Here is a 22,007-nt window from a genome sequence, read left to right on the forward strand (position 1 = left end):
AAAGGGGAACCCTCTTGCACTGTTGGTGGGAATGTGAATTGGTACAGCCATTCTGGAAAACTGTGTGGTGTTCCTCAAAGGGTTAAAAATAGAGTTCCCCTACCACCCAGTAATTGCACTACTGGGGATTTACCCCAAAGATACAGATGCAGTGAAAAGCTGAGACACCTGCATCTCAATGTTTATAGCAGCAATGTCCACAATAGCCAAACTGTGGAAGGAGCCTTGGTGTCCATCAAAAGATGAATGGATAAAGAAGACGTGGTATATGTATACAATGGAATATTAGCCATTAGAAACCACAAATACCCACCATTGGCTTTGACATGGATGGAACCGGAGGTTATTAGGCTGAGTGAAGTAAGTCAATCGGAGAAGGACATTCATTATATGGTTTCAATCATACGGGGAGTATAAAAAATAGTGAAAGGGATTATAGTGGAAAGGAGAGAAAATGAGTGGGAAAAATTAGAGAGGGTGACAAAACATGAAAGACTCCTAACTCTGGGAAACAAACAAAGGATAGTGGAAGGGGAGGTGGGTGGGGGGATGGGATGACTGGGTGATGGGCACTGAGGGTGGCAATTGACGGGATGAGCACTGGGTGTTATACGATATGTTGGAAAATCGAACTTCAATAAAAAGAATATATGTATATATATATAAAGAACATTTGATACTTTATTGGAAACAAAATCAGGACATGTACAAAAAATGATATTTAATATATTTTCTTGCCTTTTTTTAACTGATTAAAAAGTAGTCCAATGTTGCATAGAGTTGGTCATCCATCTCTCAGGGGAAAACACTTAAGGATACGTTTTGCTGTATTTTGTATACTTTATGACATTAAAGAAGTTCTCTTTATTCCTCGTTTACTAAATGTCTTTTGATAATGAGCACTGACTTTCATTAAACATGTTTAATGTACCCAAGGAGATGATCATATTGTTTTTCTAAGCTCTATTCATGTGGTAATTGACTTTGTAATTTTCACCCAATGTTTCATTTAGAAAGTAAACTCCACTTGTTTTGTAATATATTATTCTCTTTATATGTCACTGGATTTGATTTGCAAATATTTTGCTTCCCATTTCTACACCTCTCATTTGTGAGAGATCCTGACCTGTAGTGTACCTTTCTTTTTTTTACATTTTATTTATTTATGTATTATTGAGAGACACATGCAGAGAGAGGCAGAGGCATAGGCAGAGGGAGAAGCAGGCTCCATGCAGGGAGCCAAATGTGGGACTCGACCCTGGGACTCCAGGATCACGCGCTGAGCCGAAGTCAGAGGCTCAACCCCTGAGCCACCCAGGCATCCCTGTAGTGTACCTTTACTTAATGTACTTATAATATTTTTGTTATCAGGGAGCTGCTGAACTCATTAACTAAAAGGGAGTGATCCCACTTTTTTATGCTCTGGGGACAGTTTATGGAAGATTAGCATTCTTTCTTAAATGTCTAGTAGAGTTTATCCACGAACTTACCTGAAACTAGATTTTTGAATTATGCCAGTGCTGTAATTAATTATATATCTCTTCTATTTTTTAGCTTGCAGTCTTCAACCAGCAGTTGAAACAGACCTCCAGAGAAATAAATCAGTAGGAACTGAATATCTAAAGTTGAATCTCTCTGAGAATTCTTGTTAAGAATGGCTTCAGATATCAGAATATCATTTCAGGGAGAACCATCTATGAATGATCCTGGGTCAGAAAACCTAGAGCATAAACTTAGCCAAGGACCAGCCATTCAGGAGGAAGACGAGATCTATGAGTTCCCAAGCACTCAGCTCACTTTATTGCAAAACAGTAACTCAAGTGCAAGGCAGGAACTGCAAAATCTCTATAAGTTATTTCACTCATGGCTGCAACCAGAGAAACACAGCAAGGATGAGATTATTTCTCATCTGGTCTTGGAACAGTTTATGATCAATGGCCACTGCAGTGACAGGTCCATGTTGAAAAAGAAATGGAATGCAAGTGGCAGGAACCTGGAGAAATTCATGGAAGATCTGACTGATGATGGCATGAAGCTACCTGGATTAGTAAGTAGAGGGTTTTAACTCTTGAGGTGAGGGGAAGAGGTGTGTAAGGATTAAATATAGCCCGTTTAAAAAAAATACAACCTGTTAGAGTTGCTTGTAAGTAGATAAAGAATCCATTTATTAGTTCTCACAAAAGAGGCTCTTTACCATGCTAAGTAAGCAAAATTAAAGCATACGTTTTATAGGTAACTATTCAGTAGGACATATAAGAGCTAACATACTAATTGATTTTAGCCAGTGAGATGGTAGGAGGGCTCAGTAAGAAATTGGCAATAGAACAGAAACCTCAAGAATGGGGAGAAACGCCTTAACACAAGCTCATTCTTCCCTCAGAAGTCCTTGGTATTAGTCTTTTTTCATTGAGAATGACACACTAATTAGAAATCACCATGAACTTTAAGGCTGGCAGGCATAAGGGCAGAATAGTGGGTGTGGCAGCATGCAGTAGAAGGATCCTGGGAAAGCCTGATGAGAGCAGAGCTTCCACAAAGGCTTCTGTCACTCAACAGATCCATAAACGACAGTGATCAGGCTTTGTTTCTCTACAGGTCCACGTCCACATGAAGGGCCAGGACGCCCTCTTTTCTGAGAATATGCCCTTAAGAGAAGTCATCGTTCATTTCATGAAACAATTGTCAGCAGGAACCCCAACAGAAGAGAACATGGGGACACCCTCCTGGACTTCCCAAGATACTTCCCTGGAAACAGGACAAGGTGAGTGGGGTAAGCCAAGGTACCAGAGGGATGTTGTGTGTGGACTCCTTCTTGGGTACAACTTCACTGAGTTGTTTTATCCCCCACAGGAGATAAAGCAAATGGCTACAACATTTATCACAATGACGGTACTACTAGTCAAGGCAATGCAGTACCTTCCCTGTTCATTGTCCATGAGGAGGACTGTCCTCACCTTGAAGAGGACAGTGTTTCTTTGAAGGATCTGCTCAGCCCTGGAAGACCGGGTCTAGGTACGTCCAAGTCCCAGGAAGGGTGCCTGCAAGGACGCCCATATCAAGATGTCCTGATGGAGGGGGCACCAGGGTTTCACTCTCGGTCAACCGCAGTCACCCCTGACCCTGTTTCTACCCACCAAAAAACCGAGGGGAATTCCACATGTGGGGGACACCAAGAAAGATTCCGTGACGCCCAAAACTCCTACAGATGTGAAAAATGTCCCAGGATCTTTAGGTATTTCTCTCAGCTAAAAGCCCATCAGAGAAGACACAACAATGAGAGGACATTCATTTGTGCTGAGTGTAACAAAGGCTTCTTCCAAGCGTCAGACCTACACGTGCATCAGAAGATTCACACAGAAGAGAAGCCTTTCAGGTGCAGCACATGTGAAAAATCCTTCAGCCACAAAACCAACCTTCTGGCCCATGAGAGAATCCACACGGGTGAGAAGCCCTATGTATGTGCGCTTTGCCAGAGAAGCTACCGCCAGTCATCCACCTACCACCGCCACCTGAGGACTCACCAGAAAATTGCCGTCAAAGGTACTCCTTCCACATCAGAAGCTTCCTCAGCTGTAGCCTCAGTGTAATGCTATGTGAATATGTATGCAAATACGTATATTTCCATAGCACCTCCCTATTTAGAACATATAATTTCCTGATTATATTTTCCATTTATTTTCTTCACTAAAATGTAAGTTTAAGGAGGAATTTCTGTTCGTTCACTGGAGTGTATCTCAGGTGCCCAGAAAAGTGGCTGACAAAAAATTCAAATAACCAATAAATAACCTGCTGAATAAATGGATGAATGTGTAATGTTGGTGTTTATTCCTTAAAATCCATGAAAGTTCAACTCCAGGACACAAACACCAGCTTCCAGTGGTCAAGTGATGCTTTCCCTCCTGCTCCCCTGCCTCTGTCCACACACTTTATCTTTACTGGGTCACATGCACTTAAAAAGGTGCAGAGCAGGGGCACAAACCCAGAAATAGGCCTTAGTCTATAAAAGGGAACTTCTATATTCAAATGTTATATTTCTTTAATTCACTTGATATATTAATGGCTAAACTCCATCTGATATGATTGGTGATTGAAAGTTTGAGAATGCTATTTTATTGACAAATACCAAAAAAGGTCAAATGCTTTCTGTTCATTTCTTCCAGAGATGGCAGGTATGGGGTGGTGGTGGTGGGGGGGAGGATGAGGAGCTCATTTGCAGAACTAGTTTGAAAGGGCACTTTGGAGGAAATGAAAAGATGCTGTGCACAGCTGAGGCAAGAGCATTTATGTTGGTTACTTGGAATACATTTGTGAGCTGGTTTCCACTAGGAAACTGGGACTCAATCACATTGAGAAACTAGAAGGTACCATGTGAAAATGGCTTCAATCATGGAAGGGGGTATTCTGTGAGGTATATTGTGACATTTCTCTCACTACATTCATAGTGCAGAGGACTATGGGGCTGCAGACAATGCTCCACTGTGTGGAGAAGCCCACTGATCCATCCTCTTTCCTGGGCTGTCTCCAGGTGTTTCCTATTGTGAATATTCTTGCACATACCTCTTGGTACAAGGGAAACCTTTTGTTTGGAAAGACCTCTGTGAGGCAGGTTGTGAAATAACAGAAAATATATATGTGGGTCTCTGTCCCTAGTTCCAGGCACAGAGCCCCTAAAACCCTTGTAACTTCTTAAGTGATGAGAGCACTAGAAGCATCTTTTGTTCTAATATTTGGTCTTTGACCTTGGTTCCTGATACAGAACCCCAAAATCACTTGGAATTTCCTGGGTGATAGGACTGTCTTTTGTTTCAGTGAGGCAACTCCCGGGTAGCTTCAGGATGGGGGCTGGTCTCCAGAAAGACTAATCCATGAGTAGACGTTTAGGACGTTCATCCCTATCCACAGTGGAGAGGAGCTAGAGATTGAGTTAATGATCAATCATACCACAGAGTTTGGAGAACTTGGTGAACACCCACGTGCCAGGAGGGAGGCACACCCCCAACTCCATGGGACAGAAGCTCCTGTGCTGGGGACCCTTCCAGACCTCACCAAGCCTGGCAACATAAATGCACAAATACTCAGAGACTCATGAGACAGGCATGTCATGGGGACACCCAAACAACACAGAATTGTGTAGTCCCCACAGACCAAGTGTGATGAGGGGGATGGGTGTAGAGATAGTCTAGCTTAGAGAAAACAACCTATCCCATCTCTGCATATTTGATGACGCGCTGGTGGGAGTCAGAACAGAAAGTTGGGTGCACACCTTGGTACAGCCCGGAGGCTCACACAGGTTTGAAGACTTACAGGTGGTGGGGGAAAAACCAGCTGGGGCCCAGAATTCATTACAGGTTAATGCTTGCCCCCAGGGCTAAGAAGCCTCAGTCTAGTTGGGAGAGGAAGGTGGGAGGTTTACAGGCTTTACAGGAGGGATGGGAACTTTCTAGCAGGTTGGCAGTCACTGTTTGGACAATTTGCAATTTACCAACAATGGTGAGGGAGAACTGTAAGCGCTAAGGTCTCCTGCAAGAGCTGCGGGCAGGGATATGTGAAGGCCTCAGTGGCTGCTCTCAGTTCTTCAGGGCCACACAGCACCCATAATAGTGACAGTGATAACTGGGTGACAGCTCAGTATGGGGGCACAAGGTGGAGCGGCCACCTAGAAGCCATATTTAGGCTTCCTCCCTCCGCGGGGAGGAATTATTGCCAATGGTGGTGAGGGGACAGGATGGTCTACAGTGACACTTATGACCCGGAGAGTCTCAGGTGGAGATGTCAGGGTAGGGTTACTTGGTGGGTCAGGCTCCATGGACAGTCTGGCAGGTGAGGTGTCTGAGTGTCTTGGCCCGAGTCCTGGGCAATTTCCAAAGGAGAACAGAGGCGAACAGGGTGAGAGGGTCCAGCATGGTGTAGGCTGACCGTCCCCAGCTCAGGGATGTAGCAGCTGTGCTGCCCTGTGGAAGTCCCTTGCCCTCTCTGAGAGCTAGATCCCTCCTTTGAAAAGTGGAATAGTCTCTGCACACTGTATGGTTTGCAGGCTGTTAAAATGAAATGATCCTCAAGAGAGCCCATCAGCATTAGGTCCCCATGAAAAGATGAGTGGAGGCCCTCAGCAAAGGGGAAGGGAGGGTGTGTCTGCAGAGTGCCGCAGAGGGCCTGTGGGCCAGAAGCAACGCCAGTGAGGGGCCTTCTGTGAACCTCTGAGACCCTGGCCTAGCGGGAGTTCTGGAGGACATCTCCTGCCAGCTGTTATCGTTGCTCCTGCAGAGCAAAGCAACAGCCAAAGAGCAATCCCAGACCTGTTCAAACTAGTATGAGATGTGATGGCTGCCAAATTTGACCTTTCACGAACTTTCCCCCTCATTACAATGCTAAACGTCATTGCCAGAGGTGGAGACTTGACACACAAAAGAAACATACGTGTATAAAGAAGCATGTTCTGGGATGCCTGGGTGACTCAGCGGTTGAGCGTCAGCCTTTGGCTCAGGGTGCCATCCTGGGTCCGAGGATCAAGTCCCACATTTGGCTCCCTGCGAGGAGCCCGCTTCTCCCTCTATGTCTCTGCCTCTCTCTCTGTGTATCTCATGAATAAATAAAATCTTAAAAAAAAAAAAAATAAAAGGAAGCACGTTCTGTCAACTGTGCTTGCACTCGCTCCCAATTCCCTGTATTTCCCCACCCCACATGCTTAGCCGTCACTCCTTTCTCACCTCGGGTCCTTTAAAACTCGGGTCCTGCCTATTTTTCCAGGAGCCAATGTGACACATTTTCGTGACTGTGTCTCCCTTCAACTGCAGCTGGTGCCCCAATAAAGCCTTGACTCTGCTTTTAAATTGTGGACACAGTCTCATTTCTACCATCTCTGGGTACAAGGACCCAAATCTGATAACATCATTATGTGCTCTCTGAATCAAATAAACCATTAATTTCCACATTACATTTACTGACTGTCATTACTTCAATTCATTCTATGATTTCATGTTCAACTTAGGCCTACACTTTTCCCTTTCCCTTTCCTTTGCTTCACAGTTCTAGTCTATTATGTATTTCATCCCACTCATAATTTCTTAAATGTCTGATTTCAATTACAAATGGATTTATAAAATGTTAAATTCATCTGTGTGTACATTTAAGGTTTTGCTCTGTTAAATAACAAAATTCAACTGAGTAAGTTTTAAAGATCTAATTGGCTTTACTCAGCAATTCATGAATCTGACAGCGTCCCATCCAGCGTCCCATCCTTAAATAGAAAGGAGCCCCAAGGAGCTATACAAAATGGAAAACTTTTATAGGCAGAAGGGGTGGGACAAGGAAGTTACTAGCAAAGAGTAGATTGTTTCAGGCAAGATCATTTTCCTTTGGGGAGCACAAGTCTGTTGGGCCTCACTGGTGCTGATGAGGTAATTCCAGATTGTCTGCTTTAAGGTTCCACAAGTGTGAGAAGTTGAAATCATGATTAAGTTAGGTATTAAGTCCTAGTTTGATGACATGGGCTTAGGGCATGTGACTCCCTTTGGGGCCTCTTGTTTCTTTTTTTAACAGTTCCGTCTGACACACTTAGCCACTCCTCCCTCCAACCTCCTAACCCAAGGGAATGAACGTTTAAATTCGTGAGAATCTACAAGACACATTTTCTCCCTCATTTACAAACATTCAGTAAAATATCCATTGACTTGCCTTTACCTGACCTGTTTGTTAAATTCATTCATTGGCTCCATTTGTTTCAAAAAGCTTACTAGTCAATACAAGTGCAAGAAACCCACCAGTGCTTTGTTTCAACTGTTTCTAAATTTATTTTATTTTATTTTTTTTAATTTTTTAAAATTTATTTATGATAGTCACACAGAGAGAGAGAGAGAGAGGCAGAGACACAGGCAGAGGGAGAAACAGGCTCCATGCACCGGGAGCCCGACGTGGGATTCGATCCCGGGTCTCCAGGATCGCGCCCTGGGCCAAAGGCAGGCGCCAAACCGTTGCGCCACCCAGGGATCCCTGTTTCTAAATTTAATATCCTGGAAAAACAGTACTTTAAAATGTTACTGAGTTTTAAAAAGAACATTAACACAAAATTAGGTAATTGTATCATATGTCTATTTATGTATTCCACTCTCTGAATGGTTTTCAAAGATCTTTAACTTTTCTGGCCACTTTTAGTACTGCAAATTGTACAGTACAAATGGTGAATTATTGTTTCTTTTTTTAAAGATTTTATTTACTCGTGAGAGAGAGAGAGAGAGAGAGAGAGGGCCCCCACGCGCGTGTGTACAAGCAGGGGGTGGGGCAGAGGGAGAGGGGGAAGCAGGTTCTCCACTGAGCAAGGAGCCCAATGAGGGGCCTTTGGGACCATGACCTAAGCTGAGTGCAGACACTTAACCAACTAAGCCACTAAGCCACCCAGGCAGCCCATTGTTTTTTTGTTTTGTTTTGTTTTGTTTTTAAGAAAAGAATGTTTATGCACAATTTCTTTTATTTATTTATTTATTTTTTTTAAATAAGATTTTATTTATTTATTCATGAGAGACACACAGAGAGAGAAGTAGAGACACAGGCAGAGGGAGAAGCAGGCCCCATGCAGGGAGCCTGATGTGGGACTTGATCCCAGATCCTGGGATCACGCCCTGAGCCAAAGGCAGATGCTCAACCACTGAGCTACCCAGGCGTCCCCACAATTTCTTTTAGAGGAAATTAAGCCATAATAGAATTTCAGCAAATGAACATGTTATATTTGAATTTCAAATATACATGATTTTCAATCTAGTTAATATTTTGATCATTTCTTAGAAATTTTTCATGTGTTTATCATTATTCTTCAAGGATTACTCTTCAAGGATTACCATTCATATATATTGCCTGTTTTTGTTTTAAAGATTTTGTTTATTTATTCATGAGAGAAACAGAGAGAGAGAGGCAGAGACATAGGCAGAGGGAGAAGCAGGTTCCCTGCGGGGAGCCCCACGCAGGACTCGATCTCAGGATCACACCCTGAGCTGAAGGCAGACGCTCAACCGCTGAGCCATCTCTACATTGCCTGTTTTATTTGCTCTTTAACCAATGTGATTAGTTACAGCATTGAAATTAGCACAGTCCATTACATACTGTCACATATAAATTTTTTTACATTTTTATTTTTAGTTTGTTTTTGTTATATTTTGTTACAGTCTACTTTCTTTTTTTTTTTAAAGATTTTATTTATTTATTCATGAGAGACACAGAGCGAGAGAGAGAGAGAGAGAGAGAGAGGCAGAGACACAGGCAGAGGGAGAAGCAGGCTCCATGCAGGGAGCCTGACGTGGGACTCGATCCCAGGTTTCCAGGATAAGGCCCTGGGATGAAGGCAGTGCTAAACCACTGAGCCACCCGGGCTGCCCTATAGTACACCTTTAACTGAATTTTTACTTTTATGGATTTGAGTATGCCAGTAAAACTTAAGGCTTCCTATTAACACTTAATGATGAGCTGTCCAGTTCAAGACTGTAAAAATCTATTCTAATACATTTATATAGGAAAATCGTCTGTCTTCATGTTTGAACCCTTATTTACTACCTCTAAGATGAAAGCTAAAATATTTTTTAAAGATTTATTTATTTTCTTTTGAGAGAGAGCGAGAGAGAGCGAGCATGAGTGAGAGGGGCAGAGGGAGTGGGAGAATCGCAAACCGACTCCGCCCTGAGTTCAGAGCCTGACAAGGGATTTGATCTCATGATCCTGAGCTGAAACCAAGAGTCAAGACACTCAACCAACTGTGCCACCCAGGCGCCCCTAAAAATGTTTTTACTTTAAGTTCTAAGATGGGAGCTGAAAATATCCCCTTAATGCTGTCAGTGAAATTTCCATATATTTTAATAGCCTTATTTAAAAAAATCAATTCCCAACTAACTAGTAACTGACTTTTATCAGATATCAATTTCTAGAAATTACCTGACATCTACTCCTAAACATGGTTTGTTTTGGGGCTCCCTAGTAACCTGTGGTTAATAGAGTTTACAAACGGGAGGACAAGTTTTCTTCATTGCACTTTCCATTCAGCCCTGAAGTTTGTTTCTGCTATTATTGAAAATAGACCTAGTCTATGGTCATATTGCCCTGAAAGTGTCCCATTTCGTCTAACCACGGCCCATCCTGCTTTAGTACCACCTTGGTTAGTATCTGGATGGGAGATCACCTGGTAAAACTGGGTGCGGTAGGCTTTTGGGATAAAAAATGGGGAAAAGAGGGAAGAGGAGTAGGGAAGAATAAAAGAAAAAGAAATTGAAAGACAAAAGAAAAAAAGAGAAAAGCTAAAACAGAGTATATCTAATCTAAATAGAGTTTTGAAATTTATTTCAAGATCTTCTCCCTATTTCTTATGTATTGAAATTCTACCTCATGGTCTAATAGATATCTAAAATGGAATATATTTTTTAAAAAGCCCTGATGGCTCCTCCAAATCTCCTCCACACACAGCCTCAAAATCTCAGCCCATAGCATATCTGTCCTTCTGGATGCTTGGGACAACATTTTTTGAGTCATCCCATCTCGTTGTATTGTGTTTCAACAAGGCTGCTCTTTGAGAGTGAGCAGGGAAGAGGAGTAAGGAGAAAGAAACCAATCTCTATTCTTTTGTAGGACCTGGGTTGGATCCTGCTGACGCTGTGCCACCTGTTCTGGTTGCCACCTCTCATGATCCCCTCTGGCTACAAGCTCCTATGCCAATAGTAGTAGCACTGATAGCGAAGCACAGGTGGGATGAGTGGAGGGTTTCCCAGGCCCTTTTCCGCTAGACCTCCACCCCCACCCATATGTATTTTGTGCCCCAATACAGGGGAAGGTTTTTCCTGGACACTTCATCTTTCTCTCTCCTTGATGTTGAGTCTGGGGACCGTGGAGGGTCACTTCCAAACTAATGTACTAAATCCAGGCCAGAGGTGATATGGGGAGGTTCCTACTTCAGGAATCCAATGAGATACAGTGTGGAAGTATAAAGTGTAATTTCTCAGAATCCCACTGACCCTGTGTCATTTGCATGGAGGGAGCCACAGAGAAGAGCAGAGCTGCAGAGACCAGAGACCTCAAAGTGCATTCTACTTGGGCCCTTCTCCAGGGCTGTGACCTGAAGTAAATCTCCTCACTGCCCTTGCTATATATTTTCTTGAGTATAGAATGGGAATACTAACAATCTCCCTCCTTACTGGAAACTAGGGGAGTTCTTGGGCCCTGAGACCTCAACCACCAGCTAGTGCCAGGCTCTTGACTTCCCCCACTAGAAAGCATTCAAGGATGAGTCACAGTAAAGTATGACAGAAAAAGCTTTATTGCAAGGTGAAAGTACACACTCCAAGGGACACTGAGTATGCGCCCACTCGGGAAGATCTGAGCCATGCCAGGTACATACAGGGCTCTGATTCTTAAGGGTGGTTATTATTTGGGTGTGGACTATTCAAGTGGGGTTCTGGGAATAGGCATGGATTTCTAAGAACTGTACATATCACTATGCATGCTATTCTAGCTACCATGCACAGGCGCAGTCTGATTTCAGGCTAACTGGGCGTTTGTGCACAGCGTGTCACAACAACTGTCTGGAGCAACAACTTGACTTAGTCATAAATGGTTGGATTTGAAATACACCAACAAATCCATAACAATCCATTTTCCTGTTTAAGGCAATTACTTGATTTTGGAAAGTGAGTCCACTAAACTGTTGGGCTACAATAATTGCAGAAATGAGGTGTCTCTTTGGATGTAAATGGCCGAGAGGCCCTGTGTTCTCTTATTGTAATGCCAATCACCATCAAGACTTAAATATTTTATTCATCTGTTGTCCATATGGGTTCCCTCCTTCACTTCATTCCAGACTACTCCCATATCCTCTTCTCTTAGAGCCCTTCCTGGGTTGCCCAGTGTAAAGTTGCCCCAAATTCTAGGGTCTTCCCTCTGCTTTGCTTTTGTTTTTTCAGGATCCCTAGGGCTCTTTGACATTCTCTTCATCATTTATTTAGTTCCTGTGTGAAGATCTGACTCCATCAGTGGAACTACAGGTCCTCTTCATGTAACTCCACATTATCACTCATCACAGAATTATTTTGAACTAAAGGCAATAAGCAGCAGCAAAAACCAGAAAAACACTATGCTCTCCTCCTATTTGCCTAAAAGCTGGAAAGAAATTTACTAGGACTAAATTTAATCACCAAAGACAACTTTAGACCCTTATCAGCCTGGCGACAGCACCATAGGAATTTACAAAACACACCTTACTAACTATCCTTTATCTATCTGTGCTTGCCTTCCCACAATATGCCACCCCTAGAGACTCAGGTACTTTTCCCTTGTCTTGCTACTTCTCTAATATTGTACTGTTCGTTAAAGATGTTCTGTAAGACTGAAAACAAATCCATGTCTTTGAGTTATTCAACCCAGACTCTCTCTCATGTACATATGAGATATACATACTAATAAACTTATGGTTTTCTTTTGTTAATGTCTTTTGTTATAAAAGTCTGAGGAGAGGGGCAGCCCGGGTAGCTCAGCAGCTTAGCGCTGCTTTCAGCCCAGGGCCTGATCCTGGAGATCCGGGATCGAGTCCCACGTCGGGCTCCCTGCATGGAGCCTGCTTCTCCCTCTGCCTGTGTCTCTGCCTCTCTGCCTCTCTCTGTGTCTCTCATGAATAAGTGAATAGAATCTTAAAAAAAAAAAAAAATTCTGAGAACTTGGGACGGGTAGCAGAAAACATTTGCATCCCCTTTATCTCTACATATATGTGATGAATTGCAGACATGACTCCCCTGCATTATGCTTGTGGCCCTTCTAAGAAAACACAAAGTCCCCAGCCCTCTGCCTTGAAATCCCTGCAATTTCCAGTGCCCCTTATGGTACCCAAGACCTCTTCTTTTCCCGCACATGACACTAAGGACATCCTTCTCAACAGGCCGCTGGAGTAATGGGACCTATATTAACCAGAAAACACTGGTCCAAGGACAGGTGAGTTGCTCCAATGTAAGCCCAGCAGAGGGGCAATTCCCTGCCTAGGAATGATGTTAGGGCAGGACCGCCCCCATTCTCCTCCTGGTTTTCTCCATAGTGCCAGGTAAGGATCAAGGTGATTGACTCCAGGACAGGATAGGGATCGCCCCACCCCCAGAATCCCCCTCCTCTCTGCCCTGCTCTAACCAAGGACTCCGAAGGTTGGTGAGGGGATATCAAGTGCAGGACAACCGCAGGAGAGCCATCGGGATCTGAATCTGATTTGATTCTTGGTTAACGACATTGAAGCAAGGAACAGGGAGGGAGGCCTCCTTGATAGGACTCATGGCTGCCTCTGCCAATGGGGAAATCATAGTCTGGGATAGTACTTGATCCTGTCTGAATCTGCCAAGCGTATTCTGGGCAATGTATGCTGAGCAATAATTAGAGAGGTGGAGGAGATAAGTATGATGTAGGGCAAGGAGGAGCTGTGGCTGTGGGAATGCAGTTGCGAGAGGTGTGGCAGCAAGAGTAATGTGCCCACGGAAAGGGTCTGCGCACTCATGACCCAGGACCCCCATACTGGCATAACAGTAAAGGTGAGCCCACGTAATGGAGGTGTCTGGGAAAGGCGACCTGATGAACCCCAGGAGCACTGCCTGGAAAGAGGGGGTGTTGTGGCAGTGAATGGCAGGGCCAGAGCTTAGGTGCCATCTGTCGGCCCACCTGCCTATATTGTTGAGGCGTGACACAGTCACCAATGGGACCATGAGATACTAACTGAAATAAGGTAATGTTTATTAACTTCCACTAAGCGAGGACATCTTGTGACGTAAAGACGCTATGGAATGATGTATTTCTTTGGTTTGTAGCCTTTAGGATCATCAGAAATATTCTCGGCCTCCAAGAGACCGCGAATTTCGCTGGATCTGAAATAAGTATCCAAACATTTGGGTGATCAGTGGCAGAGACCACTGCGCAAGACTATGATAACATTCTCTCAAAGAGGAAGCGAAGAACAACAGAATCGGCCTTTTCAGACGCACTAACCTGCAGGACTCGGGCCTTACCTGCCAGATGTCCCTGACCCCGGCCTTCGTAAAAGCGGAGACTACTTTACCCAAAATGCCCGGAGTCGAGTGGCAGCGTCGCTCTCCAATGAGAACTTAAAGAGAGGCTCTTCCGCGTGTGGCCCCATCGCGAGGGCGGGACTTCCTGCTGTCTCCTCAGGGCGGCCATGACAGCTGCTCTTGTTGAGGGCTCACCTGGTGAGAGTCTCTGGCGTTCTGCGTTCAGATTGATCTGACGCAACAGAAGGGGCCCGAGGAGCCGCTGACCCTGCTGCACGGTTGCGAGTCCGCGGCTCGGAAACGCCGCCCGGGCTGCCCCGCGCCGGGGACAGAACAGGGACCCCCGGGCCGGCTGTCCGCTCCCCACCCCGAGTCCGATGACGGCGGCGGCGTCCAGGGCCCCGACGCAGGTAAACGCTCGTCCCCTGGGCCCTCCTCGCCCTCCCCGCGCTGCCCGCCCTACCCCCGCCCCCCCCCCCCCCCCGCCGCAAATCCTCGAGGCCGGAGCGCCGGGCGTCTGCTCGCGTCCCTGCGGCCCAGGCTCCCGTGTCCCGCAGAGGCAGGCGCGGGTGGGCGGGGGCCCAGTGTGTGAGCGCCGGCACGCGCGCTGGCGGGCTGGAGCGGGCTGCAGGGGAGGGGCACACCTAAGGGGCGGTAGTGAGCGCTGAGGCACACAGCTTGCCTGCCAGCGCAGGCCTGGTCTTCCGGGCCGGGCAAGGGTACAGGGAGCTTTGAGTCCGTGGAACCCGCCGTGGACTCGGTCAAAGGCTGGACTCTCCCCAATTCCCACGGCTGCAGAAGCGCTTATGGAGCCGACACGAACAAGTGGGAGGTGGCCCACGCCTTCACTGGCCCTGACCTGACCCCCACCCGCTTGTCTTCTGCATTGTTGTGTCCCGGGACTCTGAAGTGCCATTCTGACAACCGGTGTGTGCACGGTTATCCCAGGAGCATCAAACACGGTGTGCACATGCTTGAATTAATACTCAGCTGGAACTGTCTAGGAAACCACCGTTCTTTTTTCTTAAGGGTGGGAGCAAAGAGCAGGAAGGCGGACAGGAATCAGGACTGGAATAACTGCCTGGGAAGTTGGGTGTGTCCTCTGGTGGTAATGGGAGGCTTGGATATGAGCAGCCATGTGGTATTACCAAGGTCCTGATAGGCTCCATCCCGCCATAGCATGAAGTATAGACTATGGGCTGAGGGAGGAGGCAGGACGATCAGGGTGGAGGCTCCTGTCATAGGCTAGGTGAGGGTTTTTGGACCAGAGTGCTGGGTTCGATGTCATTGTATTCTGGATATGTGTTTTAAAAAGTGACAACTGTATTTTCTATGTGGACAGAGACAGGGTGAAATGGAGGATTCAGGGGTTATCTCTAGGGGTTTTTTTCTTAGCAGCTGTAGGAATGGAAGCTCCATCAACTGAGATGAGTGATGTTGGTGGGAGATGTTTTGGAGAGCACTGAGTGGATGCATTAAGTGAGCAGTCAAACACACAGGTCTGGAAATCTGGGGAGGGGTTCAGAAGAGAGACATCTAAAACCATCATGGCTCCTGTGTGGCCCCGGGTGAGTGAGCCATGAGACACATTTGTGAAGAGCAGTCTTCTGGTTATGGTGATAAAGCTCTTCTGGTGCCAGGAAGTTGAGGGGGGAAAGGGAACCAGGACTGGATACTTAGCTGATTGTATGACTTCAGCGATGAGAGATGTGAGTGGCCATGAAGGAAGAGTGCGTCCAAGACTGGATACCTGGGCAGGTGGCCAAGGTTTCCAGCAGAAGAGTAGACAGAAGAGGGATCCGGAGCTGAGGAGGAATTAAGACAAGATGATGACACTCAGCACTGCGCTAGTGCTTCTCCACTCTGAACTCCACCAGGGTTTTGTGAGGACTTTAGTAGGGCCTGGGGTATTTCATCCTGGAGGAATAAGGTCATGTGTAATGTGCTGATGTGATCACCTGTGAGAGTCACTAAGCCTGGGGTAGGCCACCCAGCAACCTTGGCTTTGGATGAGGGTCAGGACAGAGGGAGATTGTGATTGCTGAGGGGACAACAAGTGCAGTACAGGTGGAGGAGGACTTTGAGAGGAGGTATCTTGAGATCTACATACGGTTCCTAAAACATAACAGGTTCCCTGTTATGACTTTATGTCTGGTGAAAGGTGGAGGAACTCATGGTGTGAGTATAAGTTCTCCCCGCTCTTCTGCCACTGGCAAGGTCTCCTAAAGAAACAGCCTTTCATCAAAGGTGTGTTTCCTGCTTATCCCACCCACCCACCCACCCACCCACCCTTTTTCTTTTTTGGAAAGATTTTATTTATTTATTCATGAGAGACACTGACAGAGAGGCAGGGACATAGGCAGAGGGAGAAGCAGGCTCCCTGTGGGCAGCCTGATCCCAGTTCCTATGGACTCGATCCCAGGACCCCAGGATCACGACCTAAGCCAAAGGCAGACGCTCAACCACTGAGCCACCCAGGCATCCCCCTGCTTATCCTTTGTATGGGTTTCAGTTCCCTACCAGCCCATGGAGTTATTCAGAAAAGCCAATCACATCCTCTTACAGGAACCAGGAGGTACCTCACCCTCTTGATCCCACAAAGCTCAGATCCTACAGCTCCCGGCTGTTCACTCTTTCTGAGAGTGCCACCCCCATGTGGGCCTGTGTGGGGTGTGGTGTCCTCCTCTCCCAGGCTGTGAATATACATGATTAATAAAGTGCTATCCGTCTCCTCTGTACAGGGTCAGGTGTCGTGTGTTTGGCCATCCCCATAACCCTAAGATGAGACTCCTGCACTCACCAGTGGGTTGAAGAGGAGGTGATTAAAATACAAGTAACATGGGGGGAGGCCAGGGAGATTCCTGTGGTGTGGGACAGTGAGGCAGTGATGACCATAGGCATGTGGCCTTGGGCTCCAGTCTCAAGAGTGTTGTGTACTTGGAGAGGGAGTATGCCTGGTGATGCCAGGGCCCTGGTATTCAGCGGAATAGCCTGGGTGGCCGGGAGGATCCTTCTGTGCCAGGTCTGCAACTTAGTGTCCACCTGCCTCTTGTTGTGTCGGCGGGCCCTGTGATCAGTGGGCCCATGAGGAGACAGTGGTGCCATGGCACCCAGGCACTGGGGCCTGGTTTCTCCTGTCAGATGGGGAGATCGGGGGGGATGGGCATAGGGTAGATGTGGGTGGGAAAAGGGAAATGGGTTCTTGGGAGAGGGGCTTTTTGTGGTTTCATCTGTCCCCATCATGCCAGGGCAGGGTGACCTTTGAAGACGTGGCCGTGTACTTCTCCTGGGAGGAATGGGGTCTCCTTGATGAGGCTCAGAGATGTCTGTACCAGGATGTGATGCTGGAGAACTTGGCACTTATAACCTCCTTGGGTAAGACCCTCAACCCCACCCCTGTGCCCTGAGCTAGTCTCTGCCCTTCCCTTTGTCCCCAGGAGCAGTCTGTCTTTGCACAGGGGCCATGAGCATTGCTTCCTTCCCCCGTTCTATGGGTAGGTGCTGTAGTTGCTAAGGCTGAGGTCAGTGAACTGCCTTCCTTCCTTGAGCAGCCGCCCCAACACTAGCTTTCCTGCTGCCTTTCAGGGAAGGAATCGGGGTCAGGAGTCTTGCAGTGAACCTAATGGATATCAGCTTTCTTGCCCTCTCCCTGACTGGGTGACTTTGTCTAGATGCAGGATATCTGCATGCTCCAGGTCTGCTGCTTTTCTCTAGCTGAGGCTTCCTCGTGCCTGCCTATGTCAGGACTTGCTGTCTCTGACAAAGTTACTACTTCTATGGAGCATGGGCTGTTCTCGTGAGAGAAACCCTGTCCAGACTTCTCTGGGGACTATTTAGTTCTCTTTGCCATGGGCTGTCGTGTGCTGCGTTGTTCTGGGATACTGATGGCTGCTCATCTGTCCTGTCTTTTCCTTAGCACTTGTATCATAAAGTTGCCATGTACTTACTGATTATGGGCGTGGGGTTGGATTGGAGAGCCTGTGGTGGTTCACAGTGGGTACATTGACCCACGTACAACATGATGGCTCAGAGGAAGCCAGGCCTGCAGTGGTACCTGGGGGAGATGCTGTGTGTTCAGGTCATACCAGAAGCCCATTCTGTTTGACTAGTATTTTGATGCCAGAGTCCACATTTCATTTCTATCTTTTCTTTCCCTTTCTTGGCACTTTGCCGACTTGTCAAGTCTGTTACTTGTCACTCTTGCTTCTGGCCTGAGGTGAACCTCACATTTCTGGGATCCACATCTCACTTGTTTTTCCTGCCACTCCACCAACAGTACTTTGCACATTGGCTGCTGTATGTCAAGAGGTATGCCTGTGTTCTTAAGCAGTCCTTGAACACCGCCTGCCAGGTTCCAGTTCTATTTCCTTGGGTCTTGACACACCCTTCTGCATGGAATAGGTGTGTCAGTAGGAGATACGTTTCTTTGGAAAGTTATTTGCAGAGGAATGAATTGCAGACCATCTCTCTCCTCTGTGTCACACCACATGCTTGCATCCTTCACCTCATGAGGCCTCTCCCATTCTGTGCTCTTTGTGCTCATTTTGTGCCTGCCACTGCTAAGCAGCCCCATCCTCAACCTGAACCATCTCCCCAGTCCTGCAAACAATCCCATTCACTGGTTCCTGGGTTTGTTAGACACACATTTGTAGCTCGTATAGGAGCTGCCCCCTCCCACCAAAGGCAGCATGCACTTCACCAGCATTTCTTGCTTTCAGGTTGTAGGCTTGGAGCAGAAGATGAGGAGGTCCCTGAGCAGAGAGTGTCTGTGCAAGGAGTGTCACAGGTCAGGATTTTGAAGGCAGTTGTGTCTCCCCAAGAGGCCCATCCTCGTGAGGTGTGTGGCCAGGACCTGAGAGACATTTTGCTCTCCACTGAGCACCAGGCAACACTTTGTGGACAGAATCACTACCAGATTGGGGCCTGTGAGAAACAGTGGTATTTTGGTGCAAACCTTCAGCACCAGAAGCAGCACACTGGAGAGAAATGCTTCAGAAGCAGCATGGGCAGAGCCTCTTTTGTGAAGGACAATGAATTCTGTGTATCAGGGAAACCTTTTTCCTGTGGGGAGGTTGTGAGGGACAGCTTGGCCACCTCAAGACTGCTCCAGCATCAGGCCACACACGCCAGGGAGAAGTCATGCAGGAGAACCGAGTACGGGGCATCCTCTCGTGGAAGGAAAGCACAACACAACTGGGGAAAAGGCACGCAGGACTTCACTTGCACACATGCACTTGTTCATCCCCAGAGAGACCTCTCTAGAGAAAGATGCTTTATGTGCAGTGAATGTGGTAAATCTTTTAGCAAAAGCTACAGCCTCAGTGACCACTGGAGAGTGCACACTGGGGAAAAGCCTTACGAGTGTGGGGAATGTGGGAAGTCCTTCAGGCAGAGCTCTAGCCTCATTCAGCACCGGAGAGTTCACACTGGAGCAAGGCCTCACGAGTGTGCTGAATGTGGGAAATTATTTAGCAACAAGTCCAACCTCATTAAACATCGGAGAATTCACACTGGGGAACGGCCCTATGAGTGTAGTGAATGTGGGAAATCCTTCAGTGAAAGCTCTGCACTCCTTCAACACCGCAGTGTTCACACTGGAGAAAGGCCTTATGAGTGCAGTGAATGTGGGAAATTCTTTACCTACCACTCCAGTCTCATTAAACACCAGAGGGTTCACTCGGGATCAAGGCCCTATGAGTGCAGCGAATGTGGAAAATCCTTCACTCAAAACTCCAGCCTCATTGAACACCGTAGAGTTCACAGTGGAGAAAGGCCTTATAAGTGCAGCGAATGTGAGAAATCTTTTAGCCAAAGCTCTGCGCTGCTTCAACATCGGAGAGTTCACACGGGAGAAAGGCCTTATGAGTGCAGCGAGTGTGGGAAATTCTTTACTTACAGTTCCAGTCTTCTCAAACACCAGAGAGTACACACTGGATCGAGACCTTATGAGTGCAGTGAATGTGGAAAATCCTTCACTCAAAACTCCAGCCTCATTAAACACAGGAGAATTCACACTGGAGAAAGACCTTACAGGTGCCACGAATGTGGCAAATCCTTTAGTCATAGTTCTAGCCTCATTAAGCACGGAAAAGTGCACACTGGATAAAGGCTTTAGGAGTACAGTGACTTTGGGAAACGTTTGACGTGTCTTCCATTTCAGTGACCATTCAAATTTTCACATTGAAAAAGGCTTTGTGAGTATTTGAACGTAGGCTAATATTTACCTAGAAGTCCAAGCTCTTACAACACCACGTTATCTCCTTAAATGAAAGCCTGTGAATGTGGTGGCAATTGTGGGAAGTGGCCAACCAGAGGCTAGCCTCATTGCACTCCAGAGAACTCGTGGTAGTGAAAGGCCTTCTGAATGCAGTGACTCTGGGAGAGCCTTCACCCGAAGGACTCACCTCAGAGGATATCACAAATTGCAGATGGGAGAACTACCTTAAATGTGCAGGTATTTATAAGTGGAATGTAACAACACTGGAAGAGATCCCTTGTGAGGGTGCCATTTGCCTGTGTTGAAGCTCACGCATTCAAACATCTGTATAAATCCCAGGTGTGCGGCAGCTGCATCGTACTTTTCCAACCTGCCCAGGGCCATCCCCCAGTGTCAGGGCAATTGCTGGATGACTAATGAGTTGCCTGAGCGCTGACTCCTTTCCTATTTTTCCTCCCTGAAGAGAAGGCATGGATCTCACCCAGTTTTGTCCTAGAGGATTACTGGTGATTTGAAAAGGTGGACTACATTATTCGGGGACATTGTGGTCCTTGTGAAACTCTATGATGATGCAATCCCCCAGTCTCCAAGTCACCAACCCAGGAACAGTCTGCCTCCCATCGCTCGTGCTCTGTGACAGTAAAGATCGTATTGTTTAAGCCACCATTAATCTTTGTTTGTTTTTTTTGTGTGTGTGTCTTTACTTTTTTTTTCTTTAAGATTTTATTTATTTATTCATGAGAGACAGAGAGAGAGAGAAAGAGAGAGAGAGAGAGGCAGAGACACAGGCAGAGAGAGCAGCAGGCTCCATGCAGGGAGCCTGACGTGGGACTCAATCCCGGGTCTCCAGGATCACACCCTGGGCTGAAGGCGGTGCTAAACTGCTGAGCCACCCGGGCCGCCCTAAGCCACCATTAATCTTGGGGAGTCTGTTCACTGTGTGTGTGTGTTGAAAGCAACTATTTGCTAGCATGAAGGGGTGAACAGAGTTGTGTACCTCAGAAGGGACTGTATGATGGCAGAAGATAGCTGTTCAAAGCCTTTGGCTGCTCAGAGCCTTTAAGGAAAGACTACAGGGCTCTGTGGTCCTAACTTCTAGTTGGATGCCAGGATGTTTTGTGGGGTTGGCATTTCAACTCAAAGAGGAGGCAGTTGTTGGTTATTTGACAACCTTCAGTGCTTCTGAGCAACGTGATCCTGTTCTCTTGTTCACGGGGGGTATGGATGGCATGGTGCTCAGCGCTGGTGAAGGAAATCTATTCCCCAGGCCCAGCAGCAGAGCCACGGGTCTTGGTATCCTGAATTCTGAAGGGTAACATCACTAGTTTTGAGAGTGTAATGCCAGGGGAATGATCATGGTCCCAGAAACACTGGATTAATAGTGCAGGAGACCAAGAAAGTGGTTGGAATGTGCCTCTTTGAGAAGAGCATGCACAATGTTTAGGCACCAGGACTATGAAGGATGGGCAGGTTCAGAAATTCTCAGGACCTCCAGAAGGATCTATCCTGTGTAGCTGAGGACCTGTCAGAAAAAATACTCTAAAGGTTTTGTGGATTCCTTGGTGCCTCTGGGCTGTCCAAAGGCCATTACTGTGCGTGGCAGCAAAACAAGACAGAGACAGGAGAGATCTCTTAGTGCAGCAATGAGGTCTTTGTGACTCAGCCAGTATCCCTGTTTAATGAACTGGAAACACCTTCACTGCTCACCTATTTTTGCTACCACTGAGGCAAGTTCCTTCTGATGAGGAGACAGACGGTGGAGTCACTATGGTGGCAAACTTGTTCTA

At 46.7% G+C, this 22,007-nt stretch overlaps 2 protein-coding genes and 1 long non-coding RNA gene across 3 annotated transcripts; 2 read left to right on the top strand and 1 right to left on the bottom strand.

Annotated features, from left to right (window-relative positions):
* The first annotated feature begins 1,545 nt into the window (after nt 1–1,545).
* Nucleotides 1,546–3,796, top strand: LOC144322581 (zinc finger and SCAN domain-containing protein 4-like). Its single transcript, XM_077912775.1, has 3 exons — nt 1,546–2,047; nt 2,596–2,761; nt 2,851–3,796. Exons 1-3 carry the CDS (start codon nt 1,655–1,657, stop codon nt 3,585–3,587), a joined length of 1,296 nt encoding a protein of 431 aa, XP_077768901.1. The 5' UTR covers nt 1,546–1,654; the 3' UTR covers nt 3,588–3,796.
* Nucleotides 3,797–9,010: 5,214 nt separating this feature from the next.
* Nucleotides 9,011–14,443, bottom strand: LOC144322608 (uncharacterized). Its single transcript, XR_013388265.1, has 2 exons — nt 14,004–14,443; nt 9,011–12,652 (listed from the first exon to the last, which is right to left on the bottom strand). It is a non-coding gene; the product is annotated as an uncharacterized LOC144322608 (long non-coding RNA).
* LOC144322577 (zinc finger protein 814-like) lies at nt 14,140–20,890 on the top strand. Its single transcript, XM_077912768.1, has 3 exons — nt 14,140–14,413; nt 17,252–17,378; nt 18,722–20,890. Exons 1-3 carry the CDS (start codon nt 14,381–14,383, stop codon nt 20,107–20,109), a joined length of 1,548 nt encoding a protein of 515 aa, XP_077768894.1. The 5' UTR covers nt 14,140–14,380; the 3' UTR covers nt 20,110–20,890.
* Nucleotides 20,891–22,007: the final 1,117 nt, after the last annotated feature.

This window comes from Canis aureus, chromosome 1 (genome assembly GCF_053574225.1).
Source record: "Canis aureus isolate CA01 chromosome 1, VMU_Caureus_v.1.0, whole genome shotgun sequence".
Lineage (NCBI taxonomy): Eukaryota > Metazoa > Chordata > Mammalia > Carnivora > Canidae > Canis > Canis aureus.